Below are 23,027 nucleotides of genomic sequence, written 5' to 3' on the forward strand. Positions count from 1 at the left end.
TTCCTGACCTTAAAACCCCCTACAAACTATAGTAATAAACAGCAGTGTAAAGACAGACACACAAAACCATGGGGTAGAAGAAAATTCCAGAAATAAATGCATATGGCCAAACAATGTTCTACAAGGAAGCCAACACTATTCAACTGAGGACAGGATAGTCTTTCATTTTAACTGGGGTTGGGGGGGTCATGGAACTCACTGTCTAAACCAGGTTGGCCTTGAACTCAGAGATCTACCTGCCTCTGCCCGGAGTTAATCCTAATTTATCACAATTGCTGGGATCACAGCAAGGAAGGGGACTCCTTTCAACAATGCGTGTGAAGGCCAGAGGTTAACACTGGATGCTGTTCCTCAGGTGCCAGCCTCCTCTTTTCTTTCTTTTTCTTTTTAATTGTTTTTAAAGTCTTTCCCTAGTACTGGAACTCACTAAGCTGGCCCAGATGGCTGCTGACCCGCAGGAACCCTCCTGTCTCTCTGCCTCCCGGCCCGGGATTGCAAGCACGCACCATCATGCCCAGCCTTTTACATGGATGCTACCAGGGAACACACTGAGGTCTTCAAGCTTGCACGGCGGTGGATCACCAGTCAAGCCATCTCCCCAGCCCACAGTGAGCGTTTATTAACCGGCCCCTCATTCTCTGTCTCCCCCTGACAGTTCCAGTGAAGAGCGGCAGTCTACTGCATGGCTAGAAGCCTCCCAACTTTCAGGTCCTCTCAAGTTTTACTGATTTGAATTCGATTATTGCTACATACTGGTGGGCATTTAGAGTTGCTGCTACATTCTGAAAATAGTGCTAGAGATTAAATAGTCAATTATTTATTTTCCCTAATATCATTAACAGGTACAAACACCCTTCAAATACATTAGCATTGGTTCCTGCTTCTTCTCTCCCTTAGACCTACAGGTAAGAGGATGAGCGCCTCAGCCATGTCTATTCTGTGCTGTGAGCACAAAGGTGGCACTCCTGAGTAGCCTGCAAAGGTGACAGCCAATCACATTTGTCAACTAGCCGCAGGCCTTCCAACCGATCTCAGAACTGTTCAGAGAGTAACGGGATTGGAGCTGGGGACGTGGCTCAGCGGCTCAGAGCTTGGGATGCTTTCCCCCAAGACCTGTGCGGTATGGAAAGCACCATGTGATAGCTCACAACCATCCATTACGGCAGCACGAGGTTGATCTGATGCCGCTCTGGCCTCCACGGGCACAGGCATGCATGTGGTACACATCCAGACAGATAAAACACCCATATGAACAAAATAGTAAAATAAAACTAAAAATTTTAAAAATCAACAAAACTGATCAAGGTATTTTCATTATTTTTTAATCTTTAAAATACAAAATGGTTCGTTTATTATGTGTGGCAGTAACTATAAATGGTAAAAATGCTTTTATAGTTAAAATATCCATCTGCTGATGTGAGGAATCCAAACACTAATTCATTTTAGAAACCCATTTAGACCTTTTGGAAAGATCTCTCTCTCTCTCTCTCTCTCTCTCTCTCTCCAAAGTGAAGCTAGACACAGCATGATAAATTTTGGTACATTAGTTCCTTGTGAGAAAGTCTGAGTTTTGTAGGTGTCTGTCCCTCACTCAGACTTTCCTTGTAGACCATTTCACCAGCATGGGTCATGAATTTGAGCTTACTTCGTTATTCTGAAGGTCCCTCCACCATAATTTCCTAGGCCTTGAGCGCTCTGTGCTGAATTTTCACAACTAAAATTCTTCTATTCAGAGGGAGCTCCCTGTTTCACCGCTGTTGAAATAGGAGCGGCGGGGCTGCGTCCCCAGCACCCCAGCCGCCTGGCTAGCTTATGCCCAAAATAACAACACACAAACTGTATTCTTTTAAACACTGCTTGCCCATTATATCCAGCCTCTTCTCGGCTAACTCTCGCACCTGGACTAGCCCATTTCTAATAATGTGTGTAAGCACCCCAAGGTGCTCTTACCGGGAAGATTCTAGCCTACGTCCATCCTGGGTTGGAGCTGCCTGGGAGAGCGGAGCCTGGCGTCTCTGCTCCAGAGAGCAGAGCAGAGTCTGAGCTCACTTCCTCTTCCTCCCAGCATCCTATTCTGTTTACTCCTCCCACCTATGTTTTAACCTATCAGGGCCAGCCAAGCAGTTTCTTTATTGCTTAACCAACGAAATCAACAGATTGATATATGACACTCCCACAACACACCGCCCTCTCAAAGATTCAGTCTAGAGCCGGGGCATGAGAGGAACTGTGCAACTGGCCCGTGTCCCTTCCTTCGTGTTAGTTTATCAGTGGTAATTTTTCCAGAACAAGAAAGAACCTCTAAGGTGACATCTCCGTAGTAGCAACTTGAGATGACCATGACGGCCCCACAACCCTTCTCTCATTTTACCACTTTACTTTTCTGTGTTGTTTTAAGGGGATGATTGCTAGCTCACTCTGTAATCTTCATAATTCAAGCTAATGAGGGTGTCGTCAATCATCAGTGTAGAACTAGCAGAAAGAAAACCATTTGGATGGCATACGCGGTTGACAGCTGAGGCGAATGGCATTTCGGATGTAAACAACACTCAGTCTTCTGAGCAATTAAGCCAATGTGAAACAGACTATGCTGTGAATCTTAGTTACTGCCGACCAGTATGGGTCTCCAGGCTGGCTCAGGAGTCTAGGGTCCTAGCCCACCCACACCGCCTGGTGAACTCAGCCTCTCTGCTGGCCTCAAGCAGAAGAGAGCAGGGCCTGCAAGCCAGGGGGCTGCCAAGTGCTTTTCTTGATATCACAGAGATTTCCCTGTTCAAAATGAGGGATGGAAATTAAGCCACCCAAGCCTTTAATGGTGACTCTTCCTATGGGGAACAACCCTGAAGAGGCCACAGAGCGAGATTTTACTTTAATCCAAATGCTTTTTTAAGGAATCTCTATCATTCAGTGAATTCAACTTGAACATGAATGCAAAATGTGTGTGTTACTCCCAGATCATGTTGGAACTGCACTACAGTCTCACTAATGGTGAGGCCAGAGGGTAAAATCTGTGAATATGTGTGTCCATGACGGTTATCTTACAGCGAATGATTCACACGAGTCAAAGCCCAGGGGAACCTGGCCAGAGCTGAGGCAGAAAAGTACAGCCGTGTGACAAGCAGCAAGCTGTCACTCACTGGGAGTGGAGTCACAGCTAAGAAACAGGTTTTCCTAGAAAAGCTCCACCCCCCAAAAAAGCTGATGAGCAAGGACGCCTGCAGGAACACGGTGGGCAAACACGCAGCTGTTGTCACACTGGGAAAGCAGAGGACACACTGTAGTATGGGGCCCTCTCAGTTGCCTCTAGACACAAGGACAGTCACCCACAAGGATCCTGTCCTATTTCCCCATGACAAAATGGTCCTTTGGGCTATGTAATCTTTAGAAAAATGTGCCTTCGTTTCTGAAGATGTGGGCCTTAAAATTTTAAAAACATGTTTTTAATTTGTATAGTAGATATAATAAAAAGCTCACTGGATTCCTGGAAAGGATACAGATTGGTCAACACCCTGCAGTTCACAGCTAGGAAGACTTGGGTAATCACACGGAAGAGGCCTGGGACCCAAAGGTGAGTTCTGCAGTGGGTAAGACAAAAGGAAGGGCCCTTGATGGCTCTGAGTGTACACAGAAAGGGACAGGAGGACTGCGGATGACAATACTTCCATGTGTAACCAGGGAAAACTGGTGCTTCAGATCAGTAACTATGGGACTCCACCTGGGGGTTCCTCCAAGGAAAGTTGTGTCTGTGGCCACAGATAGCGACTGTATCCACCACCATGCTCAAACAGCCTCGGCTCCAGCTGGGGCTGTGAGTGGAAGCAGACCTGTGTTCACAGATAAGGAAGCCTATTCTGAAGCCCTGTGGGGCTGTTGGAATTGACATAATCCCCACGGTGGGACAGGACCCAGGATGCCAGCCACCCTGCAGTGTGAGCGCTCGGCCCTCTGTCCCACACTGCCATGTTTTAGCATCTCTGAAAATTATGGAGATATAAAACCGCTCTAATTTACTTCTATTTACATAGAAATAGCTTCGCCTGTCCCTGGTAGTCAGCGAGACTGGTTCCAGGCCCTCATGGTTCAGACACTCAGCACTGACAGGTAACCTGCCTTGTTCCCAGAGCCAGGAGCCATCTAGATCACCTATAGTCCTAAAACGTCTTCTAGAGAGTCAAGACATCGCTCCATTTGTTTCTCAGCACAGTACCCGATGCATAGCAAATTTAAATTTTGTTTTTTAGATATTTCTGGAATTTCTTTCCTTCAGGTATTTTCAATCCCTGGTTGGCTCAGCCCTGGCTGGAGCAGCTGTGGGTGCAGAAAAGCAGCGGATTCACGGCACCCTTCACAGACATGCTCTGTCAAGATCTGCCCCTAACTTTGCTGGTGGCTTTGGGTGGCCACACACCACAAGCATCGCTGACCTAATTTATCTGTAGCACATGCTAGAATCTAAGCAGAATGTTATAATTCCCTTTTAATGTATTCAGTATCCCATGAATTCCTGAAAACATGAAATACTGGATAGCAACAAGTACAACTTATTCTATTTACTTAATTTTTTGTCAAGCTCTTCAGTATTTACACCATTTCGTTGTTAAGAAAATTTGGAATTAGTAGTTTTAACAAGATTTTTAATCACGTGTACATGTGTACGTGTCTGTGTGTCGGTGTGTGCACATGAATGCAGTTATCCACAGAGGCCACAAAGCGGTGTTGGGCCCCCTGAAGATGGAGTCCTGGTGGCTGTGAGTCACCTAACGTTGCTTCTGGGAGTCGAGCTTGGTCCTCTACACGGGCAGTGTGCACTCCTAACCATCTCTCCAACTTTACTCAGATACTGATGTTGGCCATCTCCCCTGCCAAACCTTGAACTCCATCATCTAGCCCTGAATGTCCAGTAAAGGCTTCTGTAGAATTGACTGGAGTGGGTTTCAGGAAACAAACTGCCAAGTCACCGGGTCAGAGCATATCCCAAGCTCTTAATGGGAACTTAATTATGTTGACACTTCCTGGACGAAGGCAGCCTGGCCCAGCCTGGATTCTCCTTGTTAGGGCCACACCCCTTTTCTCCTAGCACAGGGAAGTGTGCCGCAACTTCCTTTCTGTTGAAGTGCACAGCCCTGCCTTCTCTGCCTGTGTGCAGAAGATTCTCATCCTACCTCCCATTTGTTCACTACTATGGCTAAAGCATCTAACTACATATTCTCTTGGTGAAAGCGGGCTCGAATTATGAATTTGTTTTACTTCTTTATACTATGGGCTATTTCATCTGCCAGTCTCATTTTCAGACCACCAAGAGGGAATCACGAATTGTCTGCCACTTGAAGAGGGCACAGGTGTGATGCCATCAAGAGTCACAGCACCAGAAAACCCCCAAGTGAGGCTGCCCTTGCCACAGCACAGCCCACTGAAAGAACTCTGCTCCTCAGCATGTCCCCTACCTGGGCCAGGTGCAGGTGACACTCATGGCTCCTCCCACCGACTGGGAGACAGACCCTCAACCCCACTGGTGCTGTTTTCCATGAGGCTCTCCAACCCTGCTCAGTCCAGGGCAGGCTGGGCTGCACCAAGAGGAAAGAATTGATGGAAGATTCTAGTTAGTAGCTACACTCTCTATTTATGGAAGGTAGAGTCAAAATTTTAGAGCTGCTATGGAGTACTTCAAAATGGGTCAGAAGGCATGTCTACGGCACAACTGGGGCACCGAAGGCTCTGTGCCTTAGCCAGTAAAGGGGGCTTGCTTTTATTTACTTAAAATTTTGGGGTGTGTATGGGGGGGAGGGAGAGAAAGAAGGGGAACAGAGAGGAAGAAGGAGGGAGAGAGGGAGAAAACATGAGCACCACGCTGTTTGTAGAGACCTGAGAAAAACTTTGTGGGGTTGGGTAGGTCCTTTCCTTCCAAGCGGATATGGGTTCCAGGGTCACCTCAGATCATGAGTGCCGTACAACTGATTTTACCTTCTGTGCTGCCTGGATGGCCTGCTCTGGTTGTCACTGTTTCCTGGTATTTAGTCATTTATTCAAAAGATAAAAACATGTATCCAACAATCTCTGGCAACTTTTGAGTGAGAGATGTCTTCTTATCTTAATGCCTGTGCTCTTACATTTTTGGTTGTGAGCCTAGCCTGTCACGGCTGAGCCATCTCTCCATCCCACATCTGTGGTTCTTAGCGTGGCGCAGAGGCACAGTGTTACTGGGATGAATGAACAATCTGGCTGCTCCCGAGGCTGCTGGCCTCCTTCTGTAATGGGAGACACAGGACACAGTCTCGCCTCTCCTTTCTGTGCCTCAGTTGGGCCACCTGCAGAGAGTCTGGGTCCCGATGAACGAACTCTCTTCAGAGAGGGTCTTTACAAGAAGCTACTGAGCACAACAGACCAAACTTGGGCTGTTTGTAGACACCTTCGGGAGGAGCGGGAAGATGCTGAGAAAACAGGCTTGCTGTTCACAGGGGCTTGGCTGGGGAATGAGATGGCTTGGTGGGGAGGTGTTTTTAATATTTTCCAAGCCTCACCAACTCCAGCAACCTCAAGAGCTGTGTGCATAGGAAACCCTTTCAATGTAACACAGTGAAGGATGAAGGACATGATCACAGAGATGGCTCAGGAAGTAGAGGTGCCTGCTGCCAAGCCTGACGTCCCGAGTTCAATCCCAGGGATCCACACAGTGGAATGAGAGAACCAATTCCAACAGATAAATGTCCTCTGACCTTCGACATACACAAATATATAAAGCCAAGAAGGCATGGGAAAGTCCACAACATGCTGGGTAATGCCAACTAGCGAGCCATGGAGGGTCACAGGGCGTCTCACCCCAGTTGGATGGTTTGATGCGGAGTTCTGGGTGGCAGAAAGAGGTTCGCATACTGCCTAGAGAATAACGGGTCTCTTCCGTGGATTCTCTTCTGGAACTTTTATGGAAAAACAGAGGTGGTGTCCGGTGGTCACTCACGGACTCTGGGACCAGATCTGCTCCAGCACACTTGCTGTGAGGTGAGCTGAGCAGTTCATTTCCTGACACTGTGCTTCTCTGGTCTGTTCTAGGGATATAATCGAAGATTCCTCACGAGAGCACAATTACGTGCGGGGTAAAATCTCAACAGGAACCTCACGCATGATCCCATACAAAACTATGCCTTCATCCCTCCTGTCAGAAAGTGGAGCATTTCCCCCACAGTTTCACACACAAAGGCTGATTCAGTGTTGATTCTAAACAGGCACCATATTCATGAATTTAGGTTCTAGGAGCACAGTAAGAACTGAAGGGGTACTGGAGCCCCTCATCTTCACAATCCACAGCGGAGGCCTGAAACACTGACAGAACTGAACCTTCTGAATGCCATTTTTCTTCTTCACACATTTCATGGACGATGAAGTTTGGTTTGTATTATAATAAATTATTATAAATTTATGAACTGGCCTGATGAGGTGACACACAACCATAACCCCAAAATCTGGAGGCTGAGGCAGGAGTTTGAAGTCAGCCTGGGCTACAGTGAGACTCTTGTCCCCAAAACTAAAATGAAATGAAATAAAAACTTGTGAGTTGTTTATTTCTAGAACATTCCATGTAACATTTTCAAACTGTGGTTGACTGTAACTGAAACTACAAAAAAAAAAAAAAAATGAAACCACAGAGAATAGTGTAAGGCGGAGACCAGTTCCGCCCCACCCCTGTCTCATCTCCTTTCAAAGTTATGAATTAGCGCTAGACAGAGTTTTAAGATCAAGGGTAGATGCATCTGGCCTCCACAGCCATTGGCTTTCTGTGTTTCTTCAATACTTTCTTTCCCTTGGGGCCTTTCCATTAGCCCCTTCAAAGCCTCACTGCTGTTGCTAAGTAAACATCAGGGGAGAAAATGGTAAAATGTAAAGCTCAAGCAGCGTGTGAAAGGTAGAAACTGAGATCTACAAGTGGTTTCGTATAACTAGAAGGAAGGATGGAGAGGAGAGATGGCTCAGTATTTAAGCACTGTTTGTGCTGAAGATCAAGTTTAGTTCCCCGCATCTATGTCAGGCAGTGTTTAACTATGGACAGCTCCAGTTCTGCAGTAACTGATGCCCTCTGCTGGCTTCTGTGGGCATCTGCACTCACACGTGCATATACCCACCACTCACATACATTCAATTAAAAAGTAAAATGACTCTTCAAAAAATAGAAAAGTCTCCGTGGTCCAGTATTATTTCTCTCTTGTTTTCTCAGCCGCATCAAAACTTCATTCTGCTTTTCTTTGCTGGCTTGGAGGAAGAAAGCCCTCCAACTGAGGGCGCTGTCAACACAGTGGAAGTGACTGAGCAGAGACTTTCTGGAGGGGCACTCTTAACTTTGATCTGTACAAATGTGTGTGTGTGTGTGTGTGTGTGTACCCATGTCACAACGCAAGGTTTTAGGGAGTGGGTATTTTTGAGGGGGTGCTATTAATTTCTTCTAAGCCCAGCCATTATTCTACGAGCAATTGTATTTTTTAAAAGAATCCCACTTCAGCTAAATGAATCTGAAGGAATTATTTCATCAGGACCTTTCCAAGAATTCCAACAGGTAGAAGGAAATCAAGATGAGCCTTGACAGCCACCACTGAGCTGGGAAAGACAGAAGAATCAACAGATAAACTAACTAGCTTTTCTATCAGTCCCTTAAACCATTTTTGCCCTCAATCCTCTATTTTTCTTGAATTTCTGCACCTAAGGATTTATCCACATACTCTAGCAACAGAGCTGAGCTACCCAGGAATCCTCTCAGCTTCCACCTTTCAGTGATCTGGCATGGCGTGGAGCAGGGAAGATGCTGGCCCTACCAGCCTGACATCCTTACCTTGAATTTTTCCAAGAATGTCCATGGTTTGTACCTGGGCTAGCTTTATGGTTTCTGTCACAACTATCTATTGCTGACATTGTAATGCACAAGCCAGAGGTGATCAAATGAGAGTGGCTGTGTCCCAATAAAGCTTTATTGGCAAAGACAGCCAGTAGGCCAGAATTGGCTGGTAGGTCGTACGTTTCTACCCCTGAATGATATCAAACCACCTCAGCTGCAATAATCCTGGTTCCACAGTCAACATGTTCTCAAAATACAGACATACACTACATGCCTCCATAACACATGCTATAGCTGTGCTGATCAATTTAGGATCTGTATATTATTATACACATGCGCACATACACAAACATTATTTAGCACAAATTTTTCTCTTTTACCTTTAATGCTTCTTGGCATTTTATAACTTAAAATGGAAAAGAAAAACAGCATTAATAATTTTACCTATATATTTTTTCTCTATCAAATCGTTACTTATTTGTGCACATTTATCACTGGTACATGTTTAATAGCCAATATATACTGTAATTTGTCATCTTGGGACTGAACAGAGAATTCTATACATTCTCAGCATATTTCTTAATTATTCCAGTAATATCCACAGCCAGAAACTGGTAGCAATACTGTCAGAATAAGACCTTCAAATGTCAGAAAAAGATGCCAAGAGATGGGTGGGACGTAGCTCAGTTGGTAGGATGCATACCTAGCATGCATGTAATCTTGAATTTGATCCCCAGCATGACACAAACTCGACATGGGGGAAGCATGTCTATCACCTCATCACTCAGGAGGTCGAGGGATAGATCACAAGTTCAGTCTTGTTCTCTGTTACACAGCGAGTTTGAAGTTAGCCTGGGCTACATAAGACCCTGAGAGAAAGCAGGGGGTGTAATGGCAGCCATTAGGGGAGGGAGGAGGCTGTGTCAGGTAATTTCTATGGAAACAGAAATTACAAAGCTCACTGGAATTCCACATGTCTCAGGTCATCCTCAGAGCTTCAAGTCTGCCCATCTCCTACCAGCCCTCTGATTAAAAACCTTCAAGACATAACAAGAAAAGGACCTTGTGACATCAGGATGGAAGAACCCCAAGAAGTTAATGAGGGTCATGATAGCACAAACACACAACTGTCTCTGGAACAGCGACTCGCTACCTAACAGCAAAACAGCCCTAAGAAAAAGCCAACTCACTGGCAGCCTGCACCAACTGGAGGAGAGAGAACACAACAGAGAAACCATCCAGGCGTCCGCTGCTAGGCTGCGGAGCACACTGCAGCTTTGACCCTCCATGTCTGCACTACCTGGGTTTCCACCGACTCCTCTCCCGGACCCAGCTTAAACCGCATCATCTCTCACATCCTTCTTCTCGCCTTCCCCATCTCCGCATGAAGCTCAGGCAGCATTTCCTCTGCGAAATGCCCTCTGGCTGGGCTCGCCCAGTGACCTGTGAGTGTGTTTCCAAGCCTCTCTGCTGAGGTCCATGTACAGCAACATGAACCTCACCAAGTTTAACATCAGCCCCAAGGTCTGAGTGTGGGTCACACAAGCCAACAGCAGTTCAGTGTGCGGACCATCGCATAAGAGCACCTAGCTCTGGGAACAGGAGGATCACATGGCCTCGGGCTCAAAGCAGAGCAGTCCTGAGGCACTGGCCAGCAGCTTTTCCTTACTACAACAAAAGACTTGACCCAAGTACTTACATAGAAATTCTTTTTAAGATCAGTGGTATGGGGGTCACAGCCCATTATCAATTGACACCATGGTAAGGGGCAGCCAATGGTACATGAAGGTAGCTTACATAGGAGTAAAGAATCACATGTCATGGGACACACGACATGAAAGAGCACAGGTAGGGCCAGGTTTATTCCTTTTGTGACAGACTTCTCAAGAACTGTCAGAAGGTGCTGTGAGAAATAACCTCAAGCCCCCAGTGATCTAAGAACCTCCAACTAGGTCCAACCTCCTAAAGGCTCCCCCTACCAATAGAGCCCAGGTTTTAACTATCTCCTAAAGGTTCCCCCTTTCAATAGCGCCCAGGCTTTAACCACCTTCTAAAGGCTCCCTCTTCCAATAGCACCCAGGCTTTAACCACCTCCTAAAGGCTCCATCTCTTCAATCGTCAGGCCTTTAACTTCAATACACCAGAGAGACATGAGCCACATTCACACACAGCACAAATTTGTCCTGGTCTCTGTGGAAACATCTCCAAGTGCCTGACAGAGGCAGAGCGCCCATCCCAGGCAGCTCATTAGGGCACGGCCTCTGCTATTTGTGTAGGGGCAGCAGCTACAAGGTCTTGTTGACATCTCAGAAGAAGGTCTCTACTGTGCAGATATTTCTCATCCCCATGGAAGAACATCTGCGCTACACAATCCAGAAGGGCTTTCGTTGTCAGCAGTTTCTACTAGGGACCATGGCTCATGTGGTACCTATTGATGAAGCTCCTCTCCTTAATGGGGCATGAGAAAACAGCCTTCTTACTTAAACAAACAAAAAAGTTACTTTAATGCTAGATAGACAGTGTTTCTTTGTTCATCTAAAGGGGAGTAGTTCACTGTTAGAAGACAATAAAATAGCTAGGTGTTGTAGGATACTTGATTGTGTTGTCAAACTCCAAGACTGTATTAATAAAATTAACCTTGGATCGGGGGAGGGGTACAGAGCCAGTTTACTAGTTGAATTAGCCAGAGGATGTATGGAGGCCTCAGGAAGCTAGAGATAGCCATAGGACATACAGGGAGGGGCTTAGAGGTTCACAGTCCTGTTTTGTTCTGGGACATGTGGAGAGATACTTGCTGGGTCCCTGCTAGTCACCAGGTTTTTCACCTGAATTATCTGACTCCTGGCTCCCACTCCTCTGTGGACATGCTGAGCTAGAAGTGACACTCAAACACTGGTCATGAAGTCCATGTTGAGTTTCTAGCAGGACAATGGAGGAAAAGTTTCCTAAAGTATCATATGTCTGTCAAATGTGGTATATGAGGTGAGCATGACATAGGAGAGCTAGGAACAGTTAAGATGGCTCAGGTGGTAAAGGTGCTGGCCACCAAGCCTGAGGATCTCAGTTTGATCCCCTGGTCCCACATAATGTATACACACACACACGAACAATGAATAAATAAATAAATCAGATGTAATTTAAAACGTATATTTGAAAGCTATCTGCATAAATGGAGGCATTCAGCCTTGTGCTGAGATGGTGGTGACAGCAGCAAGCACCAACATCACCAGCTTTCACTGCATGAACGCATGGCGTACCAAGACAGCTAGCTACAGCTGCATGCACACATGGCATACCAAGACAGCTAGCTACAGCTGCATGCGCACATGGCGTACCAAGACAGCTAGCTACAGCTGCATGCACACATGGCATACCAAGACAGCTAGCTACAGCTGCATGCGCACATGGCGTACCAAGACAGCTAGCTACAGCTGCATGCGCACATGGCATACCAAGACAGCTAGCTACAGCTGCATGCGCACATGGCGTACCAAGACAGCTAGCTACAGCTGCATGCGCACATGGCATACCAAGACAGCTAGCTACAGCTGCATGCGCACATGGCGTACCAAGACAGCTAGCTACAGCTGCATGCGCACATGGCATACCAAGACAGCTAGCTACAGCTGCATGCGCACATGGCGTACCAAGACAGCTAGCTACAGCTGCATGCGCACATGGCATACCAAGACAGCTAGCTACAGCTGCATGCACCCATGGCATGCGGTTCTCCTGATTCTTATTTTTCATTTGTTTGTCTGTCTGAGACTGGGTCTCGCGTATCTCAGGATCTCACATTCACTATGTAGCCAAAGATAACCTCTAACTTCCCATCCTGATCCTCAGTCTTTACTCCAGAATGCTGGGATTCGAAGCATGCACCACCACACCCAGGTCAAGTGGTGTGGAAGCCTAGGAATAGAAACCAAAGCTTCACACACAGTAGGCAAGAACCCAATCGGCTGAGCTACATCCCTGTCCCCAACTCTCTTCCTGTTACATTTAACAGCCAAATCACACTGTGCTGTGGGCACCGTTACCACTACCTTAATTTTACAGGCAATGAAGCAGTTTTGGAGAAACTGAGAAGTCAGCATCCACAACAGGGCAGGGCTAGACTGGAGCCCCAGCCACTGGATGCCTGTTTCTGATCACCCTTCTATGCAACTGTGCTTCCCCGCATGCACATGGGTGAGGCGTAGCACATGTTGGAGGTGGGAGAAACACAAGGTCTTCCCGCATCCCGACACAGCAGATGGAACAAGGGAAAGCTGATGGAATAACGCTGTCATTCTGTCTTCTCCCCCTCCATCCCAACTAAAGCTTTGTAACAATAGTGGGGGGGGGGGGAAAGGCCCGTCCTGGCAGACTGCAACGGAGGAAGAACGGTGAAACCCAAGACTTGACTTAGAACCATGTTGATGGACCCCATCGATGCCAAGAGTCTCAGTCCCTCACTGCCACACTCACAGTGAAAATGGGTGAGGGAATGCAGTTGGTACTTGTACTTGGCAAAAAAATAGGTATTACAATATATTTTCCTTCCTTATTCCCAGTTCCCATTGGAAAACACAGTAGACAGCTCCCAGCTACACATTTCCCCATCTCCTTCCGCACAGACAAGTTCTGTTCAAGCCGCAGCTCTCTCAGTGGTCCTCTGCTGACACTCCAGCAGCCTGCTCAGTGCTCGACCTTCCTAATGCTGTGACCTTCTAGTGCAGCACCCCATGCTGTGGTGACCCCACCATAAAGTTATTTCATTGCTACCGTTATGAATCATAATGTAAATATTTCTGGAAATAGGTTTGCCAAAGGAGTCATGAGCCACAGGATGAGAACCACTGGACTAAATAAAGAAAAAGTGTCCTGCTTTCAATGTGACAGTAACACTTCTGCTTGGGCTATATAGTGAGTTCCAGACTAGCCAAGGCTACATGGTGAAACCCTGTTTAAAAAGAAAAAATTAAAACTAACCTACTAGCAAATGATAAGACAGAATTAGTAACATTTTAAAAAATCCTCCATCAAAGCCTTTGATGAAACACCTTAAATCAAACTTAAATCAAAGTGAGTATGTGTATCTGTGTGTGTGTGCTTTAAATAATACATTCTGAGTAAGTTAAAATGTTTTCATTTCAGACCCATAAGGGTGAGAAGAAGCTCACTTAAAAGTACAGTAGAAGCCGGAAGGTGGTGGCACATGCCTTTAATCTCAGCACTCGGGAGACAGAAGCAGGAGGATCTCTGTGAGTTCGAGGCCAGCCTGGTCTAGAAGAGCTAGTTCCAGGACAGGAACCAAAACGCTACGGAGAAACCCTGTCTCGAAAAATCAAAAAAAAAAAAAAAAGTACAGTAGAGCCCAGATGTGGGGTTCAAGTCTGTAAACCCTAGCACTTGGGGAGGCTGAGACAGGAGGCTAGCAAGGCTAGCCTAAGCTACAAATCATAGACTATGTCTCCAAACAAAAGCAATAAAGCAAACCAGGTCTAGTGAAAAGTTCCTAGTTGCTAGATACCTGCTTTGCTGTTTGGAGAGCAGTAGCTGGGCTCGGTGAAAACCGCCAGCCTTTGAAGCCTAGGCATTTCTCATTCGCTAACACACTCAATTCTCCATCACAACTAGACTGCGATTCGCTAATTTCAACCTTCACTACCGGCGTCAAGAAACTATGAGGCACACGCCCTTAAACATGTTCAGGACGGCTGCTAGGCATATGATTGCTGGCCCACGTTCACCGGGCAAACTAGCTTGCTTCCTGAAGCAGAACACCTGGATCCCACAACAGTAAGAAAGGTACCAGGCTTCCTTAGTTCTTGAGTTGAATTCCTCAAAGACAAATTAACGGAACACACGTGTTTCTCCTTCCATTCTTCCGTATTTTAAGAAAAAAAATCCTCTTTCTTTTTACCAGAGAAAATTCTTAATAAATCTTGAAAGACATCAGTAACTCATTTCGAAGACTGAGGTTTTGGAAGGATAGGCAGAGAAGGATAGATGAGCAGAGTTTGGTCTGAAATTTTGAAGTTCCTGCACAGCGCGACACTTACACTACATTGTCTGTAAATAACAAAAGCTCCGGGAATGGCATAAAGCAAAGCGTCACACAAGGACCCGGCAAGGGTGCAGCAGGCTGTGTTAGGGTCACAAAAGGCTGCCCAGGCAGCAGGCGAGCCAGAGTTTCAACCCTGCAAGTGTCAGGCTCCTTGCTGCCTCAGATGCATTAGTTCCCTAAGCCACCTATGGTGGGTGAGCCACCGCTCAAAAGCAGCAAAGAAACACTGGGCACTCCTAGGAGGGCAGAAAGTGAGCAGAGAATGCGGTGTCTGGGAGGGAAGGGACAACGCAGCGGGGGATGGGGTAGGGAGGAGGATGGGGCCAAGGCGCAGGGCAAAGGCTGCAGATAAAGCCTTGGGAAGCGAAGGGAAGCGGGGAAGAGAGCAGCCGCTGGTCGCGAGGTGACCACCCGGAGCGCGCAGCCGGGGCAGAGAGTCGGAAGAGTGGTGTCACCTGTATTGTTTGAAAAGCTGATCCGACTCCCTGAAGCCGTTGTTGAGCAGCATGTTGATGCCAGCCAGGGCCAGCTCTGCGTCCTGCAGGGGCGCCGCCGCCGCCGCCGCGTCCGACTCGATTTCGTCCCTCCGCTGCGGCCGCTGCTGCTCCGAGCCGGCCATGGGCGCACAAGGCTCCGCGCGGGCCGAGGCGAGGTGCGGGAGGCGGCTGCAGCGGCCCGCGCTCCCCGAGCCCCGCTCCGACCTGCCGGGAGCTGAGCAAAGCAGCCGGCAGGGGGCGGGGAGGGACGCGGAGGCGGAGCCGCCGCCCGGCTGCAGCGCGGGGAACGTGGGCGCCCGGCCGCCCCCACCCGCCGCCCAGGATTACTCAGCAGCCGGCTCGCGGCCACCCCAGCCGTTTCGGGTGTCTGCGCCCGCTTCGATCCAGCGTCTCCCGAGCCGCCTCCGCTTCCCGCAGCTCCTCCGGGCCCCGGAACCAGCCCCAGCGGCCCCCGGCCCAGGGTCCAGGCTGCTGACACCCACGCGAGGCCCCAAGGCCCAATCCTCCCAGGATAGGGTGGACCTCGGACGCACTGGGAGGGCGGGGGAGCTTGACTCGGGGTCAGAGAACGCCTGGTCCTCTGCGACAGAGCGCGGCAGGACTCCCGGGTGGCTTGGGCTTCAGTGTCAGAACCCTTGGGAGACACCCCCAACTTCGCCCCGACCGGGGCCGCTCACTAGGCCTAAAGCAGCCAATCCCCGAACAGGTGGGCGGTGGGGGCGTGGCCTCAAGCATCTGGACCACTTGCTAGGGCCCACCACCAACATGAGCGCCAAGGAGAGACGAGGGTCCCTTTGCCACATAGCTAAATATTTAAAAGTATTAAGAAGTAAGTTATTAAAGTGTGTTCTCCTAGCATCTTGACTTGCCTGTCAGTGAAACGAAAAAAAAAAAAAAAAGCTGTGGTTTTTATGTAAGCAAATGTCAGCAAAATGCCAAAGGTGATAATTTAACCAGAGTCGCAGTCTCACTTCTGATGGTGAGCTGCTGGGGCCTGTGCGCACCATTTAGACACAAAAATGAAATCAGTTTATGGGTTTTCAAAATGTTATCTTTACTTTAGCAGTTAAACAGTACTGTTACAAGGAAGATTGTGTCAAATGGACTGTCTTCCTGCCTTAGAGCTCATTCACTTCAATTAGAAGAAACTTCCCTGCTGAATGGCTTTACACATTAAATCCATTCATACCCGGATCTAGACATTGCCCCAAATATAACATCCAACGCTATAGTGAGCTTAGACAAATTATCACACAAACTCGCGGCATGCGTTAGTCGCACTGTTCTCTGTAGGATTCCTTACAAGACTAACTCCTCTCATTTTCATCCATAAAATTTAAGAGTAGCGCCAGTAGCTGTCATCTCTCAGCTGGTAGGCTTCTCTTTCTCCTTTCTTATAGGACTCACGATGCTGGTCAGGGTGACCTGGAATTCCTGGCCTCCCAGCTAGCTAGGACGACAGGCCCATGCCTCAAGTCTAGCTATTCTGTATCGCTGTTGTAAAAATCAAGCTAATTCGTTGTTTGAGGCAGAGTTTTACTCTGTAGCCCAGACTCCCTGCAATCCTCCTGCCTCAGCCTCTGGCCTGCTGGGATTACAATTTAAAATAACATGCCTGGCTAACTAATTCTTGACAATAGCTGAAATTAAAAAAATTGGAATTACTAAAATAAAAATAATGAATGTGTCTCTGCCTGGACATGGTTCCATCTAGTTAGAAATCATGGCATTCATGCTAAGGTCTTTACAAACTGACCCTGTGATTTTTCTAATCCAATGCTCTGAACTAGAGTCAGTCTCAGTTGTAAGCACTGTCACCTGCCTTAATGGCGTTCAAACTGTAACCTCATTTTTGGGGTACTGTAATGGTATATTTCTAGGGGACCTGAATGGCATCCTTGTTAAGAATGGATGCTGAGGGCTACACATCCCACTGAGAGCAGGTCCCAAATGACACAGGGCCAGGGTCTCTTTAAGAAATTCATGTGTATTCGCATTTTGGTGGACAAGCCATCAGAAGGTCTTAGGATAGTACTGCCCACTGCGTTCACTGAGACTCCTGACCTCACAGCTTCTGCTGCAGCCCCTGCTGCCGGCCTCTCCAAGTGCTTTCCGCTTGCAGGCTGCTGGGGCTTTGGGGCCCACGGAGCATCCACCCCAAGTCCCTGCACAACCTAGGCAACAGGGAGGTGAGAAAGCTGCTCCTCTCCCACCTGGTAAGGGGACAGAGCACAGTCTTCTGTGCATTTACAGCTGGGGAAAGGGGGGGCTAAAAAGGACTTTGAAGATATTTGTGCCACCATAGGCATTGTTAACAAGTTGGCTTTGGGGCCTTGCAACTGATAGGGAATCAGAAAAGACAAAGTAATATCTGTGGGGCTAGTTCTATCTCAAGGGCCCACCACAGTGGGCTAACAAACCTCAGGACAGCTGTCCAGCTCCCCAGCATAGACAGAGGAAGGGATCTAGAGAGAGGGTGAGGTCCATAGTGTAACATACCTCACACATATGCAATTGTGAGATTTAATCAGATATAAAATAATTCAGCTAGTTTTTGAGTTATAAATGGATACTTGAAAGCATCTGCTCAGTAGTGAGTGATATGAAAAGGATTCAAAAGAGAGGGCTGGGGCACAGCAGTAGGAGCTTGCTCCCCATGCCTGACACGGAGGTCCAATCCGCAATACTGCCCAGAGCAAAGGGATTCAAAGGTGGCTTCCAAACCCCAAGAGAATGTTGATGCAGCTACGGCTGGCAATGACACACCCAGCCACATCTCACCTAGCAGGTGGGGAGGATGGCTGACTGCTACCTTTGATAGATAATGAGCCCAGGTCACAGTGGCTTTAAAAGGTCATGATGTCTACTACATTGAAAGGGGAGAGAAATCTGGGCTACTAACGCCCTCACTATCTCCCACTCGACAATGTGGGACCCGATGCACTCTACGGCAAAATTAAGTCTTCAATGCACTTGCCTAGGATTTACCCAAGTATGTCCGTCAGCAGCTGAGGGGGTAGAAGAGAAGGACAGCTACAACAGGAGGAAACAGCTTGTCTCTCTTACAAACTCCTATGCTAGGCAGATAGCCAATATTTTATAGTGCTGCGTCTCTCTCGTTAGAGAAATGAAACTGCAAGTGTGTTTCGCCACACACACTGCTGCGGTATCTTTATTGCAAACAATAGAAAACCCTGACCCAATTTGCCTTAGAGGAGCAAATTTACTGGCTCATGTGGGGGTTTCCAGAATGAGGCTATATCCAGAGCTTCAACCCTGTGACCAACACCCAGCTTTTCACTCCACTCTCGCCTCCGCCATCTGGGTGCTTAGTGGCTCTATTCCATAGAACCTACATCATCAGCACTGACAAGTTCCCCAGAGATGCACAGAGTCCTCCTTTCAGTTAGCCTTCCACAATCTATCTATTTCAGCCCCTCCTGGCATCCATAGATACCTGCAGCTCACACAGGATTACATATAAAAGAGGTGATTCTGGGGAAGAGGCGTAGGAGGCAATGGCCGAAACCTCAGGTAATGACCATCAATGCCTCCTTCTTCTATGAGAGAATGTCAGGACTGCTCTAATTAAGATGGTAATGGCTGTTACAACTGGAAGTCAGCATTCTACAAAAGTACCTTAAGAAAATGTAATTGTTTTTTGGATACTTTTAAAACGATTCTTTGCTAAAGTTAACAATAGAAACAGTGTGTCTTTATCTACAGTCAGTTTCTCAAACATCTGGAATTCCAAGGAGAGCAGAAGGATGGATAGCTCTTTTACTATGGGCTGACAGTAAAATTGGGTGAGCTGCTCTTAATTAGAAGGTGAGTGAGCTCGAGGTCCAGTGTGGAACTATGTGACAGATCTTTTCTTTTTCTTCTCACAAGTGGTAGCAATTAGCTTGCCTCTGAGGAAGGGAGTGTGTGGTGCCCCATGGGAGTTTCTCTAGTGCAGTGGGTGTAGTGGTTTGAAAGAAAATGGCCCCCATAGGGAGTGGCACTATTTATTAGGAGGTGTGGCTTTCTTGGAAGAAGTAAGTAAGTCACGGTGGGGATGGGCTTTGAAGTCTTCTTTGCTCAAGGTATGCTCAGTGTGACACAGTTCACTTTCTGCTGCCTGAGGATCTATCTGGATGTAGAACTCTCAGCTCCTTCTCCAGCTCCATGTCAGCCTGCATACCATACGCCATGATGATAACAGACTAAACCTCTGAACTATAAACCAGCCCCCAACTAAATGTTTTCTTTTATAAGAGTTGTTGTAGTCATGGTGACTTTTCACAGCAACAGAAACCCCAACTGAGACAGAAGTTGATACTAAGGACTGGGGTATTGCTGTGATAGGTCTGACCGTGCTTTTGTTTGGAGGAATTTGGACTTTGGAAGTTTGGGTTAGGAGAGCCTTAAGCACTGCTCAATGGGCCACAGTAGTAGGAGCCTGGAAGATTTGAACTGTGGGGGCCTGGCTTAAGATGTTTTAGAGGAGAAGAATTTTAGTGTGCTGCCTAGATAGCATTCTTGTGATATTTTGGTGAAGAATGTAGCTGCTTTTGGCCCTTGTCTGAAGAGTCTGCCTGAAGCTAAAGTGAAGAGATTTGGATTAATTCCATTGGCAAAGGAAATTTCAAAATAGCTTATCATAGATTCTGTTGTGTGGTTACTAGTATTCATGCTTATAAAGACATATAAAGAAAAGGAGCAAGCTGAGCAAGGAAAAATACAAAATGTACAATTTGAGGAAAAAGGGGGACCAGGGAGCAGAATGCTAAGTCCTGTGTTCAAGGAGATGAACAGAGTGAGGAATGGAATAAAGGAAGTAGTGACCTCAGGGAAAGACCCTATCCAGCTAAGCTTCCAACTTGTAAAAAGGAATTAAAGAAGAGTTTAGGTCCAGGTGTGGTTGTACATGCCTTTAATCCCAGCACCCAGGAGATCTCTGAGTTTTAGGCCAGTCTGGTCTACAGAGTGAATTCCAGAACAGTCAAGCTTAGGCAGTGAAGGACAAAAAGCTGTTGAAGATATAATTAAACAAGGAGACCATGTTCCAGTCCCAGTAAGCACAGACCTTGGCAGTTTTGGCCACATGGTTCTGGCTTTAGAGCCAAGAATAGAAGAAAGAGATTATGGATTCTTCCTCCATGATTACAGAAAGCTGCTGATGCCAGGCATATGACAGGGGTGTCCCTGCATGGAGGCCCAAAGAGGCCATGATGTGAAGCTGTGAAGGTAAAACCTGGATTGCCTTGGAGACCCCAAGATGTTGAAGATGCCAGAGCTACAAGAAACCTCCTGAGGAGAGCGGCTAACAGGGAGTGGAACCAGCCCAAGAGAAAGAAACAAGTGCGTTGCAGTCAACAAAGCTGACAGGGGCTGGAGATCTGAAGCGTATTTTGCAGTAGACATGAAGACGCAGAGTCTGGAGTTTGCACAGCTGGCTTTGGTCTTGCTTTGGTCCAGTGTTTCCTCGCTGTGCTCCCTTCTCTATGTTCTGGAATGGTAATGTATATCCTGTGTCACTGTATGTTGGAAATATGTGATCTGTTTTTTGATTTGATTTTACAGGGGATTACAGGTAAGAGAGTGCACAAATCTCAGAAGAGACTTGAAACTAGAAGACTTCATTTCCAGTTCTCAAATGGCGTGCCTTTGAGGAGAAACAGTGTCTCCTTTTACTTTTCAGATAATATCTCACACATATTCTTTTCTACTCCCCAACGTATGTCTGTCTTCGCTTTAAGCCATCTCTTCTGTTTCCATCACTACCGTGTTCCATCTGTTTTCTGTCTTGGGAGAGAAGACCGTCACTGATTTCAAGATCTGGCTCTGCCAAGTCTCCAGGAAGGGAGCCACTCTGGCTCCATGGATGAGGTGGGTATCAAAAGAAACAGTATGCTCCATTCACTGCAGGGGTGGGCTTTCTCATTCACTGCAGGGGTGGGCTCACTGCAGGGGTGGGCTTTCTCCATTCACTGCAGGGGTGGGCCACCTGGGAATAAGGGCATTTTATTAAACATGGGCATCTTTTATTTGGTTTGATTTGGTCTGCTTGGAATTATTTGCGTTGGTGGAAAGGCTCATCTAAGAAAAAATACCCAACACTTTCTTTTGTGGATGTGGGGAATGGCCCCTCCCCAGCCCCTCTCTCTAATCAGAATCCCCCCACCCGTTTTTCAGGTAAGAGGAGATTTGTGTTGGTATTTAAATGTTCATTTAAGGTGTGACCACACAGGTGAATTTATTTGGAGTGAAAGCAATAGCAATTCTTCTCAGAGTGGAATTGGTTCCAAATCTCTAGGTGTAGTCAGATCTTCTGGGAGAGTCCAGAGAATGCGGGTGTTCAACACTGGCAAAACTGATTCATATACTGTATGATAAAGACGAGGGCTGTAGGATAGGAGGTTAAATTTGGGCCACAACCCCGACCTTGCAGTGTGTTAGCTTGTTTTATCTCAGCTCTCTTAGCTTCCATTTCCTCACGTGGAATATGAAGACAACCAGTCACCTTCAAGGCAAGAAAAAAAAAAAAAGCCGGCAGAGGGCTTGTGGAGATGTTTTTTTGAGCTAATGCCAAGTTGCATGACAGAAAACACACCTTGAATGCCAATTCTTGGGATGCTGAGGCAGGAGAACCTTGAGTTTGACTCCACCTTGGGCTCCAGCGAGACCCTGTCTGAGAAAGAAAAGAGAAGTATAGTGCTGAGACTGTTAGCGTCGTCTCTAAGCAGGTCCACAAAAGGCCCTTGCTAATGCTAAGATCAGTGGGTCCTTCTGTTCACATCTGTGCCCATCACCAGTACAATCTTAAAATATCCAGCACAAAGAAAAGTCTGTGAATTTGAAAGACCAGATGCATCATCTGGAGATGATTCGCTCAAGCTGTCTCTAACAAACAGCACAGGTTTGTTATTAATGTAGCCTAAAGAAGGAGCACTGATTTGCCTCAGCATGTAATACACACACACACACACGCACACACATGCACATGCGTGCACACACGCGCACACGTATGCACGCACGCACACACACACACATGCACGCACACACACATTTCAGCATCTTCATCTGGATTTGAGCAGTCCTTGCTTCCATAATCCATTAATATGCTCTTTCTTTTTCTTTCTGAAGACAGGGAGAATGCCTGTGTCCCAGGAAGGCCTCAGATCTGTCAGGCAGTTGAGGATGACCTTGAATTTCTCATTCTCTAGCCTCCACCCCCAAAGTGCTGTGATACAGGATTGTGCCATCCTTAGATTTTTATTGGTACTGAGGATTAAAGTTGGGGCACCAAACATTCAGCTACCAGTGACCTATGTGTCTATCCCCATGACTGTTTTGTACTCTATCTGAAGGGTATGGTAAAGAATGGGGACCACTTGGTGGAAGGTTACTAACTTAGTGGTGGGGATCAGTGGGCCTCGTGGATGCTGGGCAGGCTGCTACCACTGTGCTGTGTGAGGACAGTTTGTTGTTGAGGCAGTACCAAAGAGGAATAATTCAAAGAAGGAAATGTGGTGTTTTCTTTTTTTCATGGTTTCAGAAGGATGAATGTTTACACTAACTGGCTTCCTCCTCCCTCTCTTTTCCTCTACCTGCTCCTCCCCCACTGAGCCTGCTGGAGGTATCAGCCATATTCAAGGAAGGTCTCCCTGATACTCTT

At 47.1% G+C, this 23,027-nt stretch overlaps 1 protein-coding gene across 2 annotated transcripts in view; it reads right to left on the reverse strand.

Moving 5' to 3' along the window:
• Positions 1-15,993, reverse strand: part of Ttc39c (tetratricopeptide repeat domain 39C) — an 89,756-nt gene extending 73,763 nt beyond the window's left edge. The window contains exon 1 of one of the 2 annotated variants that reach the window (XM_050160711.1): positions 15,326-15,993. In XM_050160711.1, the coding sequence (XP_050016668.1) occupies positions 15,326-15,489 (164 nt within the window). In that variant the 5' untranslated portion in view covers positions 15,490-15,993. The remainder of the gene's footprint in view (positions 1-15,325) is intronic. The other variant, XM_050160710.1, reaches the window with a different exon arrangement.
• Between the last annotated feature and the right edge of the window lie 7,034 nt (positions 15,994-23,027).

The sequence above is a fragment of the Alexandromys fortis genome, unplaced genomic scaffold (genome assembly GCF_014885135.2).
Source record: "Alexandromys fortis isolate MF-2015 unplaced genomic scaffold, M_Fortis_MF-2015_v1.1 scaffold_104, whole genome shotgun sequence".
In the NCBI taxonomy this organism is placed as follows: domain Eukaryota; kingdom Metazoa; phylum Chordata; class Mammalia; order Rodentia; family Cricetidae; genus Alexandromys; species Alexandromys fortis.